This window comes from Podarcis tiliguerta, assembly GCF_965153285.1.
Source record: "Podarcis tiliguerta genome assembly, chromosome: 14".
NCBI classification, from domain to species: domain Eukaryota; kingdom Metazoa; phylum Chordata; class Lepidosauria; order Squamata; family Lacertidae; genus Podarcis; species Podarcis tiliguerta.
The window spans coordinates 9,076,866-9,099,179 of record NC_139547.1 but is presented as its reverse complement, the minus strand read 5'-3'; the positions used below and the strand labels follow the sequence as shown (position 1 = coordinate 9,099,179).

At 50.0% G+C, this 22,314-nt stretch overlaps 2 protein-coding genes across 5 annotated transcripts in view; one reads left to right on the top strand and one right to left on the bottom strand.

The window, feature by feature from the left end:
* PPIB (peptidylprolyl isomerase B) overlaps positions 1-22,314 on the top strand; it is a 106,500-nt gene that overhangs the window by 2,890 nt on the left and 81,296 nt on the right. The window contains exons 2-5 of one of the 4 annotated variants that reach the window (XM_083413203.1): positions 324-437; positions 2,078-2,171; positions 3,054-3,238; positions 5,679-6,108. In XM_083413203.1, coding sequence (XP_083269329.1) covers positions 324-437; positions 2,078-2,171; positions 3,054-3,238; positions 5,679-5,801 — 516 coding nt within the window. In that variant the 3' untranslated portion in view covers positions 5,802-6,108. Of the gene's footprint in view, positions 1-323; positions 438-2,077; positions 2,172-3,053; positions 3,271-3,967; positions 4,052-5,678; positions 6,109-22,314 lie in introns of those variants that run through there. The other 3 variants (XM_083413204.1, XM_083413206.1, XM_083413205.1) reach the window with 3 other exon arrangements.
* Positions 6,566-19,822, bottom strand: SNX22 (sorting nexin 22). The gene is made up of 6 exons (XM_083413221.1): positions 19,603-19,822; positions 13,999-14,082; positions 11,418-11,522; positions 11,235-11,326; positions 8,485-8,558; positions 6,566-7,521 (listed from the first exon to the last, which is right to left on the bottom strand). The coding sequence occupies exons 1-6, from the start codon at positions 19,678-19,680 to the stop codon at positions 7,385-7,387; spliced, it is 570 nt and encodes a 189-aa protein (XP_083269347.1). The 5' UTR covers positions 19,681-19,822; the 3' UTR covers positions 6,566-7,384.

Below are 22,314 nucleotides of genomic sequence, written 5' to 3'. Positions count from 1 at the left end.
ATGCCTTGAGGGGAGAGAGAGAGAAGGACTGCTGGTCAGAAAAGACAATACCTGTCTAGGCGGACAAATATTCTATTTATTTATTTATTGAATTTATGCACCACCTTTTTCTCCCAAGGATGTGGTTCTCCCCCTCCTACTTGAATGGAGCATAACCTGAGGAGGATCCCAATAAAACTAGCAGTACGGTTCCATGGGTGGCTCCTTACATATAAGCCTTGCTGCAGACAGCCTAACTCCCCGCAGGCATTGGACTCTTGCATATTGAGGCTGATGTCAGAACAGGAAGGGGGTTCCATGATGCAGCCTGTTTTGATCACCAGGTGTATTTTGATCTGCGGATCGGGGATGAAGACGTGGGGCGAGTGGTCATCGGCCTTTTTGGAAAGACAGTTCCGAAGACGGTTGAGAATTTTGTCGCCTTGTCCACAGGAGAGGTGAGTTTGAATGCTGAGTCAGGGTCCTCAGTAGGTCAGTCTGCTTACAAGGGCGCAGAAGGAAGGCTGGCATTTGGGGTGGCTGCAAGGACTGTGGGGCATGCTTCCAGAGGCCCACACAACAGGAAGGCCCCCCAAACGCAGGAGGGCTGGCTTACCCCACTTTGAATAAGTGAAATAATTACATTGCTCATCTAAAGAGCCTTGGTGTGGAGAGGGCCTGGAAAACTATTAAGGCCAAAGTCTGGGTGCTACAGCCTTTTCCTTTTGCAGGCCCTTGGGAGAAGGAATCCTCACTGGGTGCATGTCAGAATTTGCCTCCAGTGCACTCCATTCACTGCTGCAGCTGGCCGAATTGCACAAATATTTGGAAACTGAGTGAAGATCTTCTGGAGAGGGAATGTTCTTCTCTAAACTAAGCCCAGAGAAAGATGAGGTGCTGCCATGATTGAGCTTCTGCCCTCTCACTGCTGCCTTTAACTTTCAAAATATGACCGTCAAGTTACCGTATATTTCGCCCTATAGGACGCACTTTTCCCCTCCAAAAATGAAGGGGAAATGTGTGTGCGTCCTATGGGGACCCCTCTTGCTCTCCTGGCTTCAGGAAGCTATCCGCAAGCCTTGCGAGCCCGGCAGGAGTGCCCGCCGGGCTCTCCAGGTTTGCGGGCAGAGCGCGCCCCGTGCTTCGTGCAGATGTCCGCAAGCCTTGCGAGCCCAGCGGGAGTTCCCGCAGGCTCGCAAGGCTTGCGGACAGCAGCCTGTTCTCGGGCCAGGAGTCAGGGGAAGCTTGGGCTTCCCCAGCCCCGCGGCTGGGGGGGGGGGATAATTTTTTTTTAATTTCCCCCCCAAAAAACGAGGTGCACCCTACGGGCCAGTGCGCCTTATAGGGCGAAATATATGGTACTTATGTGAATTCCCATATGCTTCTGCACTGGATCAGGTGTTGTGAATCCAGATGTTTCATTGGGCCGCTGGGCTTCCACTAGGGAAGGGTGGCACGTTGGGGCAGTCGTTCTCCCCCTGCTCAAAAAAATACCTGGATGTACCATCACCCCAGATTCCCAGCTTTCATTTATATATTTTAGAAGTTTCCAGCATTTGTGTTGCCTTTGAAATGCAACAAAATAGGAACCGTTCTTATTTTCTTCCTGAGAAACTAGCCCACTCTCCTCTTTCAGTGTTTCAATTTGTCCCCGCCCGGGGGGGGGAAAACCCAACCCTGCTGATCCCCATTATGGGGCCCTTTTAGTAGTTGGAACCACAAGGGATTGCTAGTGATTAGCAAGAGCTGAGCCCATTAAGAAGTTTATTGCTCAAGTAATGGGCTAAACCGCTGGGGGCTAAAGCCCTGAGCATTTGGACTCCCATTAGGGTTTGCAGGCAGTGGGGGGGGTGGTGGTGGAGGAGAAACTGCTGAGGCCTCACTTGCATTGCAGCAGCAAAGTATTCTGCTTTCCCCAGTATCTTGGTCCCTTTTCCACCAGTCGTGACTCTCTTCCCGCCCACAGATGGGAGAGGTGACAGCTGATTCTCTGAAACTGTCTGGTTCTGGATGGCTCAGGAAAGGACTTTAAACCAAGCCTTTCCCAGAGTGGTGCTGCAAACTCTCCTCACTCTTGCCAAACTCCCTTCCTTTTCAGAAAGGGTTTGGCTACAAAGGCAGCAAGTTTCACCGTGTGATCAAGGACTTCATGATCCAGGGAGGAGACTTCACCCGGGGAGATGGAACAGGAGGTGAGGGCCAAGTCAATTCTGTCTCTTCTGGATGGGGTTGGACAAGGATCCTTCTCTGGGCAGGTAAAAAAAGGTGCCCCTGCCCGTCAGGGCCAGTCGTGTCCGACTCTAGGGTTGCGTGCTCATCTCGCTCAAGAGGCCGTGAGCCGGCGCCGTCCGAAGACACTTCCGGGTCACGTGGCCAGCGTGACGAAGCTGCAGCTGGCGAGCCAGCGCAGCACACGGAACGCCATTTACCTTCCCGCTATAAAGCGGTACCTATTTATCTACTGGGACGTGGGTGGCGCTGTGGGTAAAACCTCAGCGCCTAGGACTTGCCGATCGCATGGTCGGCGGTTCGAATCCCCGCGGCGGGGTGCGCTCCCATCGTTCGGTCCCAGCGCCTGCCAACCTAGCAGTTCGAAAGCCCTCCCCCCCCCGGGTGGAAGTAGATAAATAGGGACCGCTTACTAGCGGGAAGGTAAACGGCGTTTCCGTGTGCTACGCTGGCTTGCCAGATGCAGTTTGTCATGCTGGCCACGTGACCCGGAAGTGTCTCCGGACAGCGCTGGCTCCCGGCCTCTTGAGTGAGATGGGCGCACAACCCTAGAGTCTGTCAAGACTGGCCCGTAGGGCAGGGGTACCTTTACCTTTACCTTTTTATTTATCTACTTGCATTTTGATGTGCTTTCGAACTGCTAGGTGGGCAGGAGCTGGGACTGAAAGACGGGAGCTCACCCCGCCGCGGGGATTCGAACCGCCGACCATACGATCGGCAAGTCCTAGGCACTGAGGTTTTACCCACAGCGCCACCCGCGTCCCTCTCTGGGCAGGAGTAACCCTCAAAAAACAAAGCTGGACGCTGGAAGACGGTATTATTCTCTCCCTTTTGTTCACTGCCAGGTAAAAGCATCTACGGGGACCGTTTCCCTGACGAGAACTTCAAGTTGAAGCACTATGGGCCCGGCTGGGTGAGCATGGCCAACGCCGGCAAGGACACCAACGGCTCTCAGTTCTTCATCACCACCGTCAAGACGTCATGGCTGGATGGCAAGCATGTTGTCTTCGGCAAAGTCCTGGAAGGGATGGTGAGCAGAATTTTGTGTTTGTGTGTGTGTGTGTGTGGTGCATTATTATTATTATTATTATTATTATTATTATTATTTATTATTTGTACCCCGCCCATCTGGCTGGGTATCTCCAGCCACTCTGGGCAGCTTCCATAGAAACAAAAAATACAGTAAAATATCACAGATTAAAAACTTCCCTGAACAGGGCTGCCTTAAGATGTCTTCTAAATGTCAGGTAGTTATTTATCGCTTTGACATCTGATGGGAGGGCGTTCCACAGGGCGGGCGCCACTACCGAGAAGGCCCTCTGCCTGGTTCCCTGTAGCTTTGCTTCTCGCAATGAGGGAACCGCAAGAAGGCCCTCGGCGCTGGACCTCAGCGTCCGGGCAGAACGATGGGGGTGGAGACGCTCCTTCAGGTATCCTGGGCCGAGGCCGTTTAGGGCTTTAAAGGTCAACACCAGCACTTTGAATTGTGCTCGGAAACGTACTGGGAGCCAATGTAGGTCTTTCAAGACCGGTGTTATGTGGTCTCGGCGGCCGCCCCCAGTCACCAGTCTAGCTGCTGCATTCTGGATTAGTTGTAGTTTCCGAGTCACCTTCAAAGGTAGCCCCGTGTAGAGCGAATTGCAGTAGTCCAAGCGGGAGATAACTAGAGCATGCACCACTCTGGCGAGACAGTCCGCGGGCAGGTAGGGTCTCAGCCTGCGTACCAGGTGGAGTTGGTAGACAGCTGCCCTGGATACAGAATTGACCTGCGCATAGCGTCATCTGGGCCCTTACTTGGATTTCTAGTGCAGTTGTTGGTTCCAAATAATGGGAACTTGACCGCGGACCAGGACCAAGCAAATGGAGCATATTAAAATTTCACTGCCTCCTAGATTGTTGTCATGGCAGTTCATGGGCCTAAGGAGGCTCTGCTCCAGATCCTGCTGCTGTAGGAAGGGGGGGGGGCTTTTTCTGGGGTGGTGCCCAATTTTGGAATCCTTCAACAATAGTTTTGCCTGGTGTTGAGTTCTTTGTCTCTTTTGACATCGGGCACAAATCTGTGCAGCTTCCTGGGCTTTTTAGATCTCTGTGGTGGACTTGAATTTTTATCTGCCAATTTTGACAATTGAACTGCAGGGGTGGAGAACCTAGGGCCCTCCCAGTGAAGTGGGACCACAACTTCCATCACCCCTGACCATCCGCTGTGCTCCCTGGAGCTGATGGAAGCTGGGAGTTTGACAACTTCTTGCCTCCCTCTGTGTATGGGAAACAGCTCTGTGCCCCTAGTGATTGGCATAACTAGTGCCTAAGAGTGAATATATAAAGCGCTTACTACAGGAACCCCATACAGTTGTACATTGGTTGTTGAACGCCCCAGAATTTGGATGTTTTGGCTCCCGAACAATTGAAACCCGGAAATGACTGTTCAGGTTTTTGAATGTTCTTTTGGAATCCAAATGTCTGACGGGGTTCCGATTGGAGCTTCCTGCAGCCAATCAGAAGCCGCGATTTGGAAGTCGAATGGATTTCCGGAATGGATTCCGTTCGACTTCAAAGGTACGACTGTATCGCCATTCTCCAGGCTGCATTACAGGGCAAAATGGGGCAGCTAGAAATGCCCATGCGATGGGCATTGCCAAGTGCCCTCCACGGGTATAATATGTCATCAGTGCTAGAAACTCAGATATATAAGCAAATCGCCAAATGGCACCTTTTAAAAAAACCAACGAGATTTATCATTATGACTATTTAATTTCTCTCCTACTTTATATTTTAAAGGGGGGAAAAATCTCAAGGCAGTTTACAACACATTAAAATGGGAGGTTGCGGACTCTCCTTCCTTGGAGGTTTTTAAGCAGAGGTTGGATGACCTGTCATGGATGCTTTAGCCGAGATTCCTGCATTGGAGGGGGTTGGACTAGATGGCCCTCGGGTCCCTTCCAACTCTATATGAAAACACCAAATAAAACAATCCAGAATAAAATAAATTTAGGCTTCGAGGAAAGTATTTCAGAACCTTCTCTCAGTGACATTTTGCTTTCCCCGTTTTTATTTACCTACTTAATTTATGTAGCTGCCCTATAGCAGAAGAACTGTAGGAAGCCAGTGTGGTGTAGTGGCTAGAGTGTCGGACTAGGACGTGGGAGATCAGGGTTCAAATCCCCACTGGGGGGGACCTTGGGACAGCCACAGCCTCTTAACCTACCTCACAGGGTTGTTGTAGAGATTAACCAGGGGAGGGGTGAACCATGTACTTCTTTGGAAGAAAAGGTGGGATATAAATGCAATGAATAAGCTCTTATGCTTACCTGCTTAAGAAAGCTGGAGGGGCCAGCCAGGTGGAGATGTCAGTCGGCAACCTGGAGACCAGAAATCTCCATGTGGCCGCAGTTGGACCCACACCAGAAGCAAAATGCCCCCTGGCTAACTTCCAACATTCCTCCCTTCTTATTCCTTCTTCCCTTTCTTAGGATGTAGTGAGAAAAGTGGAGAACACAAAGACCGATAGTCGGGACAAACCTCTCAAAGATGTCACCATTGCCGACTGCAACGTCATCGAGGTGGAGAAGCCATTTGCCATTGCCAAAGAATAACCGGGTGGCCGCCGGAGGGTCAGACTCTGGCTTGCAAAGGGCTGCGAGGGGGCTACGCACTCACGGAGGCCTCGCATCATCACTGTCCCACAGCAGCTGAACTGCCGCCACTGCTGCTCCCTTTCTGCCCACCCTTCCCCCAGCTACACGCTTCGGGGTGGGGGGTGGGGTCTCCATTCTGTTAACAACTCATTCCATCAGCCACTGGTCACCCAAGTGGCTATGAGGGGTGGGGGGGCAATGGGTGTCCCATTCCGTTTTGTAAGAAAGCACATGGACCAATAAACGCGACCATTGTGTTTTTGTAGCACTGCCTGGTTGTTGTTTTTATTAGCTACAGCTAGGTCCTCCCACCCCAACTATGAATTCCCAGCATTTATTTAGAGGGGTATTCTAGGGAGCGAATGTCGCAAATTTACTACTTCCCCAAGGAAAGTTCTCTTTGTTAGCCATTGCCAAATCCGTTCAGAAAGCTCTTTGCTCCCCTGTTTGGAACACAAAGGCAAGTGGCTGTTCAATCCTAGCATCCCATGAAAGGTGGGTATGTTTATAAAGGGGCTTATTCCAAGCCATCGCAAACAGCCTCTCTTGCAACTAAACCATGATTTGGCTCAGCTCCACCACCCCCAAGCACTAGCATGCAGAGTAAACCATGGTTTAAGAAGCTTTGTCCACAAACCAGCCCACTGGCAATGTCAGAAACTGTCTTCTTCTCCCCTCCACCCCCTCCCTCAAATTACAGCAGTTTCAAAACCAACTCAATATTTGTAGTGGAAGTGTTTTTATTGCATAGCCGTTTTCGTTAAAGTAGACCATCTACCTCACTGAGAAAGCAGTTATCTTCTGCAGCAGGAATAACCCAAACAATTGGTATAGCTTAGAGGAGCTGCTGGTTTCCTGCCATGCTGTAGAAAAACCCGGACTCCTCCGGGAGGGCTGTGCTACCTGTGTCACTGCAGCTTTCCCCAAGCTGTTACACTCTGGGTGTTGTTAGACCACAGCCGGTTGGGGGGCTGTTGGCAGCTGGATGGCACCACGTTGGCTACACCTGCATTAAGGTGCCAAGTGGACCAGATCCATGCCAAGTTGGCAGTGGTTTCTTGCCACTGCAGTGAGGGAACAGTTGCTGCCTCCCTTTGGACTAGACAGAAGGCTGGGAGACTATCAGTGTGGCGTCACTGTGCACACAAACACTAGGAGCATCTTGCATTGTCAGCACCCGACCTGAGTCAGTACCTGCCCCAGCTGCTGTTGTGCTGCTCTTGCTTCCAGCTTGGAGGAAGGCATGCGTACCTCCCTGACTCACATGGGCTGACAAGAGCTGTCACCTGGAAACACCTGAGAGCCACAGCTCTGCCAGAAGTGGCAACAAGCCCTGCCCATGTTAGCTGCACTCTACTGGAGCTCAGCAGCCTAACAAAGCAACCTACTGCATTTCCCTCCCACTGCCTGCCTCAAGAAGTGGCTCCCCCAACCTCTTTCTTGTCCCCAACCTCTTTCTTTCCAACGTACGATGCAAGGAGGATGCCGGCGGTTGCTTTTCCACAAACAAACAGAGCTGCACTTGATCCTCTGAGCGTTCCCTAGGCCGGTTGCAAAGGAGAGGATGGCAAGTCGGTGGGTGGCAGAGCCGCAAAGAGCTTTGACTGCAGGCAGAAGGTCGTCCGGGGTGCATAGAAACCCTGCAGCACTCCGCTCAGGATCACGTCGGGAAGCAAGTCTGAGAGGGAGAGGAGGGAATTAACGGTGGCAACCCATTCAATCAACCCTTAAAAGGTGGGAGCAGAAAGCAGCCCCCGAGGCCTCTTCCTGTCTTCCCTTTCTGGCCTAGGAAGCTAAGCCCCCTGAGATGGGCCGACGGACAATGCTGCCCCCAGCAGAGGGCAAAGGGGCACCTTCAACCTGGCATTCAGATGAGATCTAGCACATGGTTCAGTTCCAGAGCACAAAAGTGGCTCGTGTTAGGACTCTGCGATCCCGTGTTTCATCATTTCAGCATCCACCGCTTCCTCCTGTTGCAGGAGACGCTGCTTAACTACCCCAAACCTGAATGTTTGGGCATCTCTAACACTGCAATAAGGGGACACGGGTGGCGCTGTGGGTTAAACCACAGAGCCTAGGACTTGCCAATCAGAAGGTCGGCAGTTCAAATCCCCGTGACGGGGTGAGCTCCCGTTGCTCCTGCCAACCTAGCAGTTTGAAAGCACGTCAAAGTGCAAGTAGATAAATAGGCACCACTCCAGCGGGAAGGTAAATGGCGTTTTCGTGCACTGCTCTGGTTCGCCAGAAGCAGCTTAGTCATGCTGGCCACATGACCCGGAAGCTGTACGCTGGCTACCTCGGCCAATAAAGCGAGATGAGCGCCGCAACCCCAAAGTCGGTCACGACTGGACCTAATGGTCAGGGGTCCCTTTACCTTTAAACACTGCAATGGTTTTTGCACAGGTGCCTTTCAGCAAAACAAGAACTGCTTTCCATCCGCTCTCCCAATCCTGCCAGTCCAGGATGACAGGTGAGGGACCCCCGGCTCTCTTGTCAACCATATCGAAAACTACACGACAAATTGTTTCTGTATCGGGTGTCGACATGCACCCCAGACCCCTGCTTGATAACAGACCTTAACCAGCCCAGAGCTCTGCTCCCCTCCATCACCACCCCAAAAACCTTACTAGGAAGCCGTTACCTGTGGAAGCCGGGAGGATGTATGGATCCCTTTGGAAACTTATGACCGGCCGGTGGGACAGCAGGTAACCGGGGCTGCAAAGAGAATTGAGCCCCACCGTTTGGGTTAGAATCTGTCCATTTCAGCTCCTAGCCTACTTCGCAAGGTGGTTGTGAGAATAAAATGCATGTGCGGAAGGGAGGATCAACATGCAGCACCCTGAACCTAAGAGGGAGAGGAAAGCTAAAAATGCAATAAACAGGAGAGCCTCGCCCCACACTGGAATAATGTAGGCAATGGACCAATGGCCTAACTCTGTATCAGGCAGATGCTGCTGCTCTGAACAAAGGATCATAGGAAGTTGTCTTATACTGAGTCAATAATGCCTACCAGCAGCCTTTCTCCAGGCCAACCCTACCTGGGGATTGAGCCTGAGACCATCTGTACACAAAGCAGGGGCTCTACCACTATGCTGCAGTGCCAGAAGAGGGTGCGCTCTGTCTCTCTGCAAAAGGAACAGGCACTTGCGACTTGGCCAGCAAGAGCACAAAGCAGACCCTTTTGAGAGCATTCCCCGCTGCTTGTAGCAGCAAGCAAGCCACAGGGAGTGCCCATTCCCCTGGAGCGAGAAAATAAATGCCAGCCTCCATGGCTGGATGAGCACATTTATCCCCTGGGGAGTAAGGAGACAAAGGCTGGACCCTTCTGTTGTTGGGACTGTTTTGACTCCCTCCCACTGGTGGAAACAAAGCACTGGGGCAGTGAAGCACTTGCCTTGTGTCCTGCGAGGAAAAGTCGCCCAGGGAAGAACATTGGGTGCGGCAGGACAGGCTGTTCACAAGCAGTGGTGGTAACAAAGGCAGCCTTTCCATACAAAAGCTGGTGTGTGGAAACGGGTGGCTCTGGGAGCTTATAGGGCAGGGATGGGGAACCTGTGGCGCTCTAAATATTGCAGGACTCCCATCATCCCAGACCAGGCTGGCTGATGGCAGCTGGAACCAACACAACCCTAATCTACCCCAGGTTCTACAGTGGTATCTTGGTTTACGAACTTAATCCGTTCCGGAAGTCCATTCTTCAACCAAAGCGTTCTTCAACCAAGGCGTGCTTTCCCATAGCAGCGGGGGACTCAATTTACAAATGAAACACACTCAACAGGAAGCGAAACATGTTCTGCTTCTGAGGCAAAATTCACAAACGAAAACACTTCCGGGTTTGGAGCGTTCTTAATCCAAGTTGTTCATAAACCAAGCTGTTCTTAAACCAAGGTACCACTGTACTTGAGATTCAAACTGCACCTACATCATTCACTTCAAGCATACCTAGAGCACTTTGACAGTCATGACCTCACTTGGTAGAGCACGTGACTCATGATCTCAGGGTTGTGGGTTCGAGCTCCACGTTGGGCAAAATATTCCTGCATTGCAGGGGGTTGGACTAGATGACCCCTGTGGTCCCTTCCAACTCTACAATTCTATGGTAAAACAAACTGTTGTTTGTTAAGGGTGCTGGGAATTGTTAGGACACACCCACCCACCCAACAATTTCCCTCACTGATCTACAAATCTCACAAGTGGTTTAACAATCAATCCCTCTTCCCTGGAGTTCTCTGGGAATTTTAGCTTTGCGAGGAGAAATGAGAGTCCCCTGATAACTCTCTGTGCCCTTAAGAAACTACACTTCTCAAGATTCTTTGACTGTCAAGGTGGAATACAAGTGCTTTAAATGTGCAGTGCAGATGTGGCCTTAGCTCTCAATTGCCCAGGCCCCAAAAAGTCTGTAAATCAACACAAGGGCAGTGTGAGTGAGTTGGCGTTTTGACTGCAGCTCCTTCGGGAGGAAAGCGCCTCGACAATGTCAAAAAGAGACCAGCTACCCATCTCTCTCTCTAACAAGAGTTTACCTGCCACGCTGGATTTGGCAGGGAAAGGGATGTTTGAGAAAAGCACAGTACGTATAACTTACAATGAAGAAAGAAAATCAGGGCATTATATTTTGCATTGCATCAGATTCTGTTATTATGAGATACCCCGCACTTTTTGTAAAGAAGAAAGTAGAGTAGCCCTGGAAGAATCACAAAACTACAGTCAGTCTCAAACTACTATGCTGCTGTCGAGTTCTAACAGGTATAGGGAGCCTTCAGCCCTCCAGGTGTTAATGAACCACAATTCCTACTCCCCTTGCCCCTGGGCACACTTGCTGTAGCCAGTGGCATAGCATGGGGGGGGGGGGCAGAGGGGTTGCTGCATAAACTTTTTTTGGGCGGGATGCAAAATTTCAAAAGAAAAACTGCTTGGAGGGTGTGTTTTGTTTTGTTTTAAATCAAGCCATGTAAATTTTTCATTAAATAAAAAATACGTGACCGCTGGCACAGATTCTCTCTCCCAGCTGGTAAGACCCTTCCCCACCCCCATTGCCACCTGGCCCTGGCAGGAACCATGGGTTAGGGGGGCGCAATACCTGCCTTGCCCTGGGCCCTGACAACCCACTGGCTGTAGCAGATGGGATTGCAGTTGAGAAACATCTGGAGGGCCTGTTTCCGGAGGTGGGAAATGGCTGACTCCCACATGACCGGACCCCAGTAATTCAGGGCTGATATGGAGGTAATTAGCCCTGGCATTCTCATCCTGGTGTTTGGATTACGGAGGTGTTTGGAGAAACATCTGGAAGGCCAAAGGTTCTCCCCACCTGCGCCAGACAGTGGCACAAAGGGGGAAAGTGTTGCTCCTGCTCAATCTCTCCCCCCCCCCCCGGCTCACCCAAACACTCACCCAAGATCTGCCTTGTGCTCCTGCTCAAACTGCCAGAGTTTCAGGAAGTCCAAAAGTTCCTTGGGAAGCTCTGTATTGCATAGCAAGATGCCCTGCAGGAGACAGACGAGCCAGGATCAGTGAGAGCAGGCTGGGGAGGAAAGGAGGCTGTTTTCAACTTGGCTGCCAGCCTCGCATCCTTACCTGGAGGTAAGCTTCCAGGCCCTGCCGCCGATGCTCCAGGACTTTCGTCATCCAGTTGGGGACACGCCTGGGTGGGAAGTCTGGGACTCTGCATCTCTTCTTGATCTGTGGGGGTTGGGAGAGAGCAGAGAAGCTGTGTGGACATCAAAGGAGCTCCAGGATCCACCAGGCCCACGGCCGGTCCTACTGTTAGGCAGAGGGAAGACGCTGCTTCTGGCACTGGATGCTGAATGTCAGAGAGGCACTGGGAGAAGAGGTGCTCTGTCCTACGACCCCAGAACTAGCCAGCTCTCCGCTGAGAGTGGTGAAGTCAGGCTCAGCTGCCAGCAGGGTCCATTTCTGTGCATCGGGTGTTGGAAACTTATGGCCTGTGGGGCAATCTCGTCCCACCAGGGGTCAAATTCAGCCCACAAAACTGCTTCCCCAAACCACGCCCATCTGCCAATCAGCTAACGTCACTGGGCGATAGCAATCCTGCTGGGAACCGCTTTGTCATTTTGTTCCCTGTTGGGAACATGCCATCTAAGCAGAGAGCAGGATCGAACCCTCTGTTTATCGGCTGGTGAGTAGAACTCAATCCTTCCAGGCAGTGCTTTGCCAGTGCATTTCCTGCAGGAAGTGCGTTGGCAAAGCGGATCCTTTCCCACATGGGTCAACTCTGACAGATGGGTGGATCGCACACCTGTCCAAGTTGGGCAGTGGGTTTGGGGGAGGTAAGGATCTAGCCTGTTGGGGCCCAAACAGTCCCCCACCCTAACAGGGCATGGATAAAGGGAGAACCATCTTGTCCTCTGCATCAAGGTAGCAAGCAGTCTGGGTCAGCCCCAATTGGAAGTCTGGAAGTCTTGGGTCAAGACCTGCAATGTGGGCTTTACAGAAAATATGGAATATAGAATTATCCAATGCCCAGGAGGAAAAATCCATTGCCCCGAAAGCAAGGGCAGGCATTTGAAACATGGTGCCTGCCCTCCAGATGTTGCTGGCCTGAAAGTCCAACAACATCTGGAATCCAACAACATCTGGAGGGGTACCAGTTTGCTGCCACTGCCCAAAACCCATGGGTATATGATCTGGCATGTTTATTTGACCCATACTCAGTAAGCAAAAAACCACACTACATTCATTTTACTTTATAAATATATACATTTTTTAAGTCTCCCTCCACCTCCACCCTAAAAGTATTTGGACTGACGTATTGACTGGTGGGGGAGGGAGAGAATTCAGCAGAGCACCCTCAAGATGGCACAAATATGGTACTCAAGCAAATTCAAAGATTTATTTGCATGTTATTTTCATCAGAACACTTGCAAGGAAGACATGGTGGTTGAGCAAGACTTCCCTTGCATTAGCTTAGCACACCCAATGAACAGTGCCTAAATTACCGTATTTTTCGCTCTATAAGACGCACCAGACCACAAGACGCACCTAGTTTTTGGAGGAGGAAAACAAGAAAAAAAATATTCTGAATCTCAGAAGCCAGAACAGCAAGAGGGATCGCTGCGCAGTGAAAGCAGCAATCCCTCTTGCTGTTCTGGCTTCTGGGATAGCTGCGCAGCTTGCATTTGCTCCATAAGACGCACACACATATCCCCTTATTTTTTAGGAGGGAAAAAGCGAGTCTTATAGAGCAAAAAATACAGTAACTTAAAAAAGAGAGATAGCAGTGGGAGATTTCCTGCCACACACTGTTGAAAGCAATAGTCAAAGAGGGCTCCCCTTTCTACATTGCCCTCTAATCTTGCTCACAGATACTATGGCTGGGGAAACCGTGTATCTAACCGTATACCCGCTCCTGGGAGCTGTAGTTTAAGGGTGCTGGGGACTGGGGGGAAACTACAGTTCCCAGGATTCTTTTTAGGGTGTGTGTGCTTTAAATGTGTGGTGTGTGCAGTGTCTATGGCCATAGGCAGTAATATGGGGCCGCCCTTCTTCAACTCCTCCATCCCCCCTCCAAAAACAAACAGACACAACATGGAAGCCGAGGGTTCCCTTGAGCAGAGACATATGCCCAAAGCAGCAAAATTTAATGTGACACTCCAGGAAACCGAAAAGCTAAGCTGTATTTCAGGTTCACAGTTACATGTACAGTGGTGCCTCAGGTTAAGTACAGTGGTACCTCGGGTTACATACGCTTCAGGTTACAGACGCTTCAGGTTACAGACTCTGCTAACCCAGAAATAGTACCTTGGGTTAAGAACTTTGCTTCAGGATGAGAACAGAAATTGTGCTCCGGGGGCGCCCCATTAGCTAAAGTGGTGCTTCAGGTTAAGAACAGTTTCAGGTTAAGAATGGACCTCTGGAACGAATTAAGTACATAATCAGAGGTACCACTGTAATCCGAAAAGGGTTTGCATTCTTCCATAAAACCGTATTTTCTTATTTTAGCGTAACGTACTTTGCCAGTTCTGCACAATCCATCCCCTTACTTCTCCATTCTTCTTTAGTGGGTGGGACTCCAATACCCATCAGTCCCGGCCGGCATGGGCAGTTGTCGAGGGTGATGGGACTTGTAGTCCAATGACACCCAGCAGGGCCACAAGCTCGCCACACACACACCACAACTCTCATGCACCCACCTTACCCTTTTATGGAGGGCATGGAACTCGCTGTAGCGCTTCTCAATGCAATGTTTCCTCCCGTTCCACAGGATTTCCACCTTGAACACCTGAAAGGTTAGGCACAAGCTCGTCAGTTTCACCCGGACGTGCCCCACCCACACCACAAAACAGCTCTGCTGCTGCTGAACAGATGAGATCTGTCTTAACTCTCTGCAATAGCAGGGCGGTCATCTTGCTTTCTTCCCCCACAATGCACCGCAGTCCAGTCTCTCCCCAAAGCAAACACCGCTTGACAAAAGCCTCTTTGAAATCAGCCTTTGGCTTCGCTTCTCAAAAGTGCCAAATGGGAGCAGGGGGGGCAGGGGCAGGGATGCTGAATAAACTCGGCTCTGCATAAAAGAACCCCCAGCAGAAGGCTCCGTGTCGGGCCTGAGGAATGTGTGCAGTTGAATTGCGGCGAATACACTTCAGACAACTCCAGCAAAGCACAGATTGTAATGCAGCACATATCTCCTCTTGAAGGGTTTGTGCCCAGGTGCTCCAGAGATGTAGCAGAGGTGCCACACAGGTTTTGTGTACTTAGTTTTGTGTACTTAGTTGTGTACTGAGGCCCAGGCCTCAGTTTACCCGGCTGAAGCAACTATTCACACATCCAACACTCACTTCTGGTCACCATGAATTGCAGCTGCAGCAACAGACTCTCCTCTGCACAGCAGATCCAAATATTTGGGTGGGGGGAGGAAGCACATGCTACAGTCCTCACCTTGGGCTGCAAACTGTCTTGGAAAGCCATGGGAAAAGATGGTATATGAATTTAAAATGAAATGAGGAAAAGACAAGGATAAAAAATAGAATTGGAGCACCCCCGGAATGTCAAAAGCAGTCTACACACAGAAAGTTTGTGTAGTGACAGTAGCAGGTTGTGTGTGTGTGTGTGTACACACACACTGCTATTTTTAGTATACGCTGCTTTCTCTTCCTCATCTAGGCACACATACAAGAGCCCTGCTGTGCCAGCAGTGGGAGCACTTGGCAACTAAAAAATCATATTGTGATCTACTTTAAACCAATATGCATGCATATCCTTTATTTTCTTTCCTTCCCACAACCGTGGAATAGGGTTGGGGAGGGAAGAAGCGATACAAGGCACTGAAGTCTAACCCTCTGGCCAGTGGGATCGCAGCATCACTCCTCCTCTGCTTCCTGAAATTGCACGAGGTCCTGATCACGTGCCTTCAAGCCTATCATTGCTTCCCATGAGGTCTAGAAGCTTGCTTTTTTAAAAGGAAAAAATCGGATTCATTCGTGAAAAGTCATGGCTGAGTGATAGAATCCGACATGTTCGGCTCCCCCTCTTTCAGTTCCACGTAGCATCTCTCCGTAGGGCTAGAAGAGACCTCTGACTCGGAGAGTTGCTGCCTGAGCTGGAAGGACCAATGGCTGGTAGGTGGTTTCTTAGGTTCCTAGGGCCAAAAATATCCTGCCACATAAGGCATTTTATGTTCCAATCATAGTTTCCCCAAGCAAAGTAAGCTCCTTCCAGCAGGAATATAGAACCACGGTCACCACACCCAGCTTAACTAAACAGAGAGAATTGCCAACCAATAAGGAAACCGGGAAACTCTGTGCCCAAGAGATGCCATGCCTGATGTTTATGCTTCGCTCAGTGTGCGCTGGAGACAGGCCACTCTAAGTTCACTTCCCTCCATGAAAACAAGGCTGGTCATTCCACAGCTGATGTCCCAATTTACCAGAATCCTGTCTTAAGTGTCTGCTCTTAATTTGGCTTGGGCTTCTTGGCATTAGCACTGCTAGATGCACGACAGAAATCTGATCTATGTGGGCTTCTCAGATTTCCCATAGCACATGCTTTGGGACACAGAAACTCCCAGGTTGAAACCTTCACATCTCTAGACCCTAGAACTCATGGGCATTCAAGTGAAGCTGAATGTTGTAAGATTCAGGATGGATAAAATAAAGCCATGATGAATAAGTCGTATTGGAGGACATGTGATTTAAAATTATGATGAATGATTTACGTGGCTTGATAAAAGATTAACTCTATTCGATTAGCTGGCAAAAGAGTAAATAAAAGCCTAAGCAGGAATTGAACATAAACAGTCAATGGAAATAGAGAATGGATGCAAAAGGATGCAAAATTAAGATAAAGTGTTTTATTGTTAGCAGCAAAGGAGGGAGGGGAAAGAAGCATCTTGGAAGGGTGGGGTGGAAAGTCAACTTTTAAATTGAATTAATTTGTTGTTAATTTGTTAACAATTTGGAATGTTAATAAAAATTAATTGGCAAAAGAAGAAGAAAGGACTTATTCATGCAACGCAGTTAGACCATGGAACTCATTGCCACAGGAGGCAGTGATGGGCAACAATTTGGATGGTTTTAAAAGAGGATTAGTCCAGTTCATGCGAAAACAGTATGCTGGACTAGATGGGCCATTGAATTGATCCAACAGGCTCTTTTTCTGCCTCCAGATTAAAAGGATCTCAGATTTTAGGGCAAGGGATCACCTCTGTCCAAGACGCTGGAAAAAACTCTGCTGCCAGTCAAAGTCTATCATACTGGCCTAGAGGAATCCAAAGGCCCAAGTCATTCTATAGCCACACAATAGAGTTTATTTATTTATTATTACCAGGACCATCCCAAGACCTTCTAGCACCCGAGGCATACCTCCCCACCAGGAAAGAAGGGGGGAGTGAAGATCTACACCATGAACGAGTGGGGAATAAAGATCTCTACTGGGTTCTGCTGCGCTTCTGGATCCTGCCACCAAAGGCAATCGCCTCACCTTGCTTTGTGGGAGGGACGGCGCTGATGATTAGATGTATGCCCCCACCTTTACTCTAAGGAGCTCAAAGTCGTGTATAGTGGTACCTCGGGTTAAGAACTTACCGTAATTCGTTCTGGACGTCCGTTCTTAACCTGAAACTGTTCTTAACCTGAAGCACCACCTTTACTAATGGGGCCTCCTCCTGCTGCTGCTGCACGATTTCTGTTCTCACCCTGAAGCAAAGTTCTTAACCCGAGGTACTATTTCTGGGTTAGCAGAGTCTGTAACCTGAAGTGTCTGTAACCCAAGGTACCACTGTATATGGTTCTCCTGTCTCTTCATTTTTTAACCACCCTGTGAGGTATTTCAGATGGAGAGACTGTGACCGGGTCAAGGTTGTCTTGTGAGCTCCGTGGACGAGTTGGGATGTGAACCCCGATCTCCCAAGTCCTAATCCGATGCTCTAACCACTACCCCATACCGACCCCCACCCCACTCTCGGGTTAACTAGTTTCCCATCCCCCGTACCCCAGAATGACCTACAGTGGTGCCACATGAGAATCTGTCATCTCTAAGTACTGCACTCAAGGCTGGCCCACCCATGAGGCAAGATGAGGTGACTGACTCAGGCAAAGGGATCCACTGGGGCAGCTGATTCCAGTGCCAATCTTCCTCCGCCCCCCTTGTTCTGGATGTAGGTCTTGCTGCACCTCTTCTTTCCTGGCGGGAAGGGGAGGTGCAATTTTGGGGTCTGCCTCAGGCAGTGGCGTAGCGTGGGTTGTCAGCACCCGGGGCAAGGCAAGTAATTTGCGCCCCCTAACCCGGGGCAAGGCAAGTAATTTGCGCCCCCCCCGCTGCACTGTCCCTCCCCCAGATAGTCCCTCGCTCTCTCTCCACACTGCACCGCATGCCTGGCACCCTCCCCTCCACAGTGGGCGGCGACCCGGCGGCTCGGATCGGATTCGCACAGCCAGCACTGCAGTGAGAGAGAGAGAGTGAGTGAGTCAGGTAGGGGCAGAGAGCTGCGAGTGTGAGCGCGCCCCCCCCCAGATGTTGCGCCCGGTGCGGCCGGCCCCCCCTGCACCCCTCACGCTACGCCACTGGCCTCAGGTGCCAAAATGTACTGGCGGCAGTTACTCTGTGCCTTCTGGCTCCTTGTGGCTGGAAGGATTTTTAAAACAGTGTGTGGATGTGAGTGAAGTAGATCTTGCCATACAGATCTTAGCAACCTCCTAGTTTCTTCTGGTTCTGCAAGGAGCAGACCCACGACAACTGCCATTCTGCCCATTCCTACAGGGTAGGTGTGTGTTTGTGTTATTGTGGCAACAGTGTGAGGAGTGGCTGTTTCCTCCCCCCAAACATGGGGGGTGGGGAAGGTTACTGGAACAATATGCATCATTTTAATAAAACACATTATTCCCGTATTCTGTGTATTATTGTCTCAACCGGTATACTTTCAAGCAGCATAAACATTACTTTAAGTCAGGGGTAGGAAACGGCTGGTTCTCCAGATATTGATGGACTCCATAATTATCTAGAGGCCGACAGGCTTCCCATGCCAGCTCTTATCTTTTAACAGAACAGAGACACTGAGAAACGTCATGGAATGAATGTGTTTCCAGCTACCCCATTTTTGGAAGCCTTCTTGGGGAACACGGAACCTGTGGCCCTCTAGACGTTGTGAGACTCACTCCATCAGGCCCAGCCAGCATGGTCCGCATCAGCGATGATGGGAATTGTAGTCAAACAACTTCTGGTGTGTGTTTGTGTATGTGACAGGATTCCCATCTTACAAGAAACTGCTGCCTGATGTTGCCAATGGGAACTCCGCTTAAACAGTAAAACAAGGAGGATATATTTAATCAAGTGCTTTCCATAGTGTGCACTTTCTTCCCAGAGAAGGAAGTATTTTGAAATTTGGTTCTATCACCTGTGGCCTTGAATTGAGATAAGGGTTTTTTTTTAATCGCACTGCAGTTGTTCATTAGCTCATCAGTGCCAGCAGGCAGAGGCAAAACTAGGCTTTATTTCACCCAGGTCAAAGACCCAATTTCATGCTCCCCCATGTGCATTTGTGTACACACACACACACACACACGACTGGGAGCCTCAATAGCGCCCTGCTGGAGGCTTCACCTGGGGCAAAAAACCTGGCTGCCCCCCCCCCCCCCGCTCTGCCAGGAGGCTGGTGGTCTGACCAACTCTGCCATGTGATGGGGGCACTGTACTTGTTTGGGACACTTTTTAGGCACAATTATCAGGGTCTATATTTCATTCTTCTCCGACCTCACTGCTAACATTTTTCTTTCTATCTATACCTGCCATATCCCACATCTCTGGTCCACAGAAGCTGTAATAAACCCCCCTTTCTGAGCGGTGGGGTGCGCGCTTGTTGGGGGACACAGGACACAGACTCAAGTAATTCAATCGCTAAAGGGAGTCTTCAGGTCCGTCCTTCCTCCGAGCGTCTCTTCTTTCGTCTTTGTTCTTTTTCACCAGACGCAGACTGTTCGCATGCCTTCTCACGTCTGAAGGGTCCCCAGGCTACACGTGTCGGGCTCCTTCCTTTATTTCCTTTGGTGGGCGCCGCAAAGAAGCCCCTCCCTCGCTCGCCCGGCCTTTGCAAAGCCCCACCAGCAAGTTCAGCGCCCCCTTTCTCCCTGCCAAAGGCGCTTGCAGGCCGGCCACGGGCACCGACGGCACCCGCTGCCTTGGAAGCCGCTCTCCCCTCCAGCCCGCCAGAGGCACCGGCGGACGGGCTCTCCCTCCCGGCCCCGCGGCTGCAAAGAGCCCAAGTCCCGCTCCGGGAGCAACCCGACGGGCTGCCGCCGCCGCCACTCACCGTGCGCGCCTTCTCCGGGCTCTGGTCGCCCTCGGACAGCTGCAGCCCCACCGAGGGCACCGCGACCTGCAGCTGCATGCCGCCTCCTCGGAGCCCAGACTAGCCGCCCCCGCGGACTCATTCAGGGCTTGTTGAAAGCGCTCCGCCCTCTGCGGCGGGGACCCGCCCCGTCGGGTCCCGCCGCCTTTGCGCGCTCCAGTCGCGGAGTTCCCAAGCGCCGCCGCTTCGGAGGGCTCGTGCGCGCTGCGCTTAAAGTGGAGAGCGAACTTCTCTCTTGTCCGCTCCCTTCCTCTTTCCCAAACTTTCCTCTATCCGACTTTCCTCTTGCCCGCTCCCTTTTCTTCCTCCACCATTCACATTTTATGCTAGCGCGGATCATTCTGCGAGCGGAATGGACTCTGTATGGCTTTCTAGAGATTTGTACATTAAGATAAAGAAGGTAGAATTTTTACCCGGAACGTTATCAGATCACAACTCTATTATTGTGGAATTAAGAACAGGGCAAAATTTCCCAATGAGATGGAGATTAAATGAGAACTTATTAAATGATCAAGAAATATTAGGAAAAAATGGGGGGTATTAAAAGATTATTATATTTTTTCCTCCAGGAGAATCTGGAGGGTGACAACTTGAGAATGGGCCTTTTCTGCAATGGCTCTCCCTTTGAGGAATGCTCTCCCCCCAGGGAGATTTGCCTGGCGCCTTCATTAAACTCTTTTAGGCGCCAGGCATCGGGGACAAAGTTCCTCTTTAACCAGTTCTTTGGTTGGTTGACATCCAATTCTCTTTTAAAATGTGTTGGGGAAGGGAGGGTTATTGGGTTGTTTTTGTTTTTATTGTCTATTTTGTGGTTTTAATATTGTGATTTTATGTTGCAACTGCCCTGAGATCTGCAGGTATAGCACAGTATACAAATAATAAATAATAATAATAATAATAATAATAATAATAATAATAATAATAATGGCTAGAGGGAGGGGAAAGTGCAGGGAAGCCGCAATCTGGAGAGAATATAGTATGGACCGCGGATAATTAATGGAATGACAGAAAGCTTACTTAGCCATGCTAAGCAACAGCATGAATGAGCCCCTCGTTGCTTGCCAGTGTGTGATTCAGATTCCTGGCACTTGAAATGAGCTAGCCTTAATCTTTGTTATCTTCTCTCAAGATTGGGGATGTATTATAGACTTCCAGTTGAATACTCAGGCATTTCACAGATAAGAAGTTACTCAGCAGTTGGATTGCTTTAACTTCCCCTCTTTTAAATATTTACTACAAGAGCCAATGGTATAGACTAGTTATAAAGACAACAATGATATTTATATGGTGGAGGAGACCCCTCTCCCCAAGCTGGCCTTGGCATCTCCAGATTAGATGACAGAGCAATAGGAAATGCTTCTCTCTGGCAAGACCTTGGAGAGTCACTGCCAGTTACAAAAGAAGGAGTGTTTCAGCCCCCTAAAGACATCAATTTATCATGGGCAAAGTTATCATGGGCAAAGTTATTTATCATGGGCCAATAACAATGCCAGTGTTCTCCCTTTCCCTCCCTACATTTTGTCTTTCTGTTAAAGAAAACTGGTGGCTCTCCAGAGGTCACACCATTGGCCATGCTTGGCTCAGACTGACAAGAGTTGAGTCCGGTCATATCTGGAGGACCAAAGACTCTTCATCTCTGCTTCAAGGGATAGGCCTTTCCCCCAAAAACGATACTGCAGTTATTTCTCACTCATCAACTGAAAACAGAAGAATTATCCAAAGCAAGCAAGTTGGGGGGGGGGTGTGCTAAAACGAGGGGGCACAGCACAGCATATACCCTGCTTCAGGGCAATAAACAACCTTTTTTGGGGGTATTTATGTTCCCTCATGCCCTGGTACCACTGCTGTATTTTCTTCTTCTATACAGTGGTACCTCGGTTTAAGAACAGCCCTGTTTACAAATGATTCAGTTTAAGAACGCCGCAAAACCAGAAGTAGTGTCCCGGTTTGCAAACTTTACCTTGGTCTAAGAATGGAAGCCGAACGGTAGAAGGGCACCAGCGGCGGGAGGCCTCATTAGGGAAAGCATGCCTCGGTTTAAGAACGGCTTTGGTTTAAGAACAGACTTCCGGAACGGATTAAGTTTGTAAACCGAGGCACCACTGTATAGCAAATTTTATCTGAATTTGTAATGGCTTCTACTTTGACCTATTGACCATAATAATGGCTGACCAACCCAAATACAACATACTTGGGCAAGTGTGCTCAGTGGCATCTGTGGTTGTTTTTCCATCCACGCCCTGTAGGTACCGGGGCGCCACCCAGTTTATCAGTTTGCCATACACTGCACAGCCTGCGAATGGAACTGATAATTAGTGGCTGAATGAACAGAAGGACTTCTGGGTAACTCTTGCTCCAGTTTTTCCTCTCTCAGGTATGAGTCTGGAACAAATACCTTGGGGGCTCAATACAGTTTTCCCCTATCCCCCCTGGGTAAACCCATCATTTTGGCTTAAGTGACACTACCTCACGCTTCCTTGTGCTGAGTCCACAGAACATCTGCGGGATTTATATCCCACTTCCCCAATCTGAGTCTATGCCAACAAGAACAAAACAGAAATATATATTCGCAAAAGGGATGAAGTGCCCACTGCTGCTCTGCAGGCTACGTGGATGAGCAAGGAGCAGGGAATCTTTTCAGATACAGATTTAACGGGATAGCATAGAAACAAA

Coding starts and splice junctions, on each gene's coding strand:
- SNX22 (XM_083413221.1), bottom strand. CDS start 19,680: ATGCAGCTGCAGGTCGCGGTGCCCTCGGTGGGGCTGCAGCTGTCCGAG. Junction 11,523..13,998: donor TCCATGCCCTCCATAAAAGG/GTAAGGTGGGTG, acceptor CAACCCCCACAG/ATCAAGAAGAGATGCAGAGT. Junction 11,327..11,417: donor GCCTGGAAGCTTACCTCCAG/GTAAGGATGCGA, acceptor TGTCTCCTGCAG/GGCATCTTGCTATGCAATAC.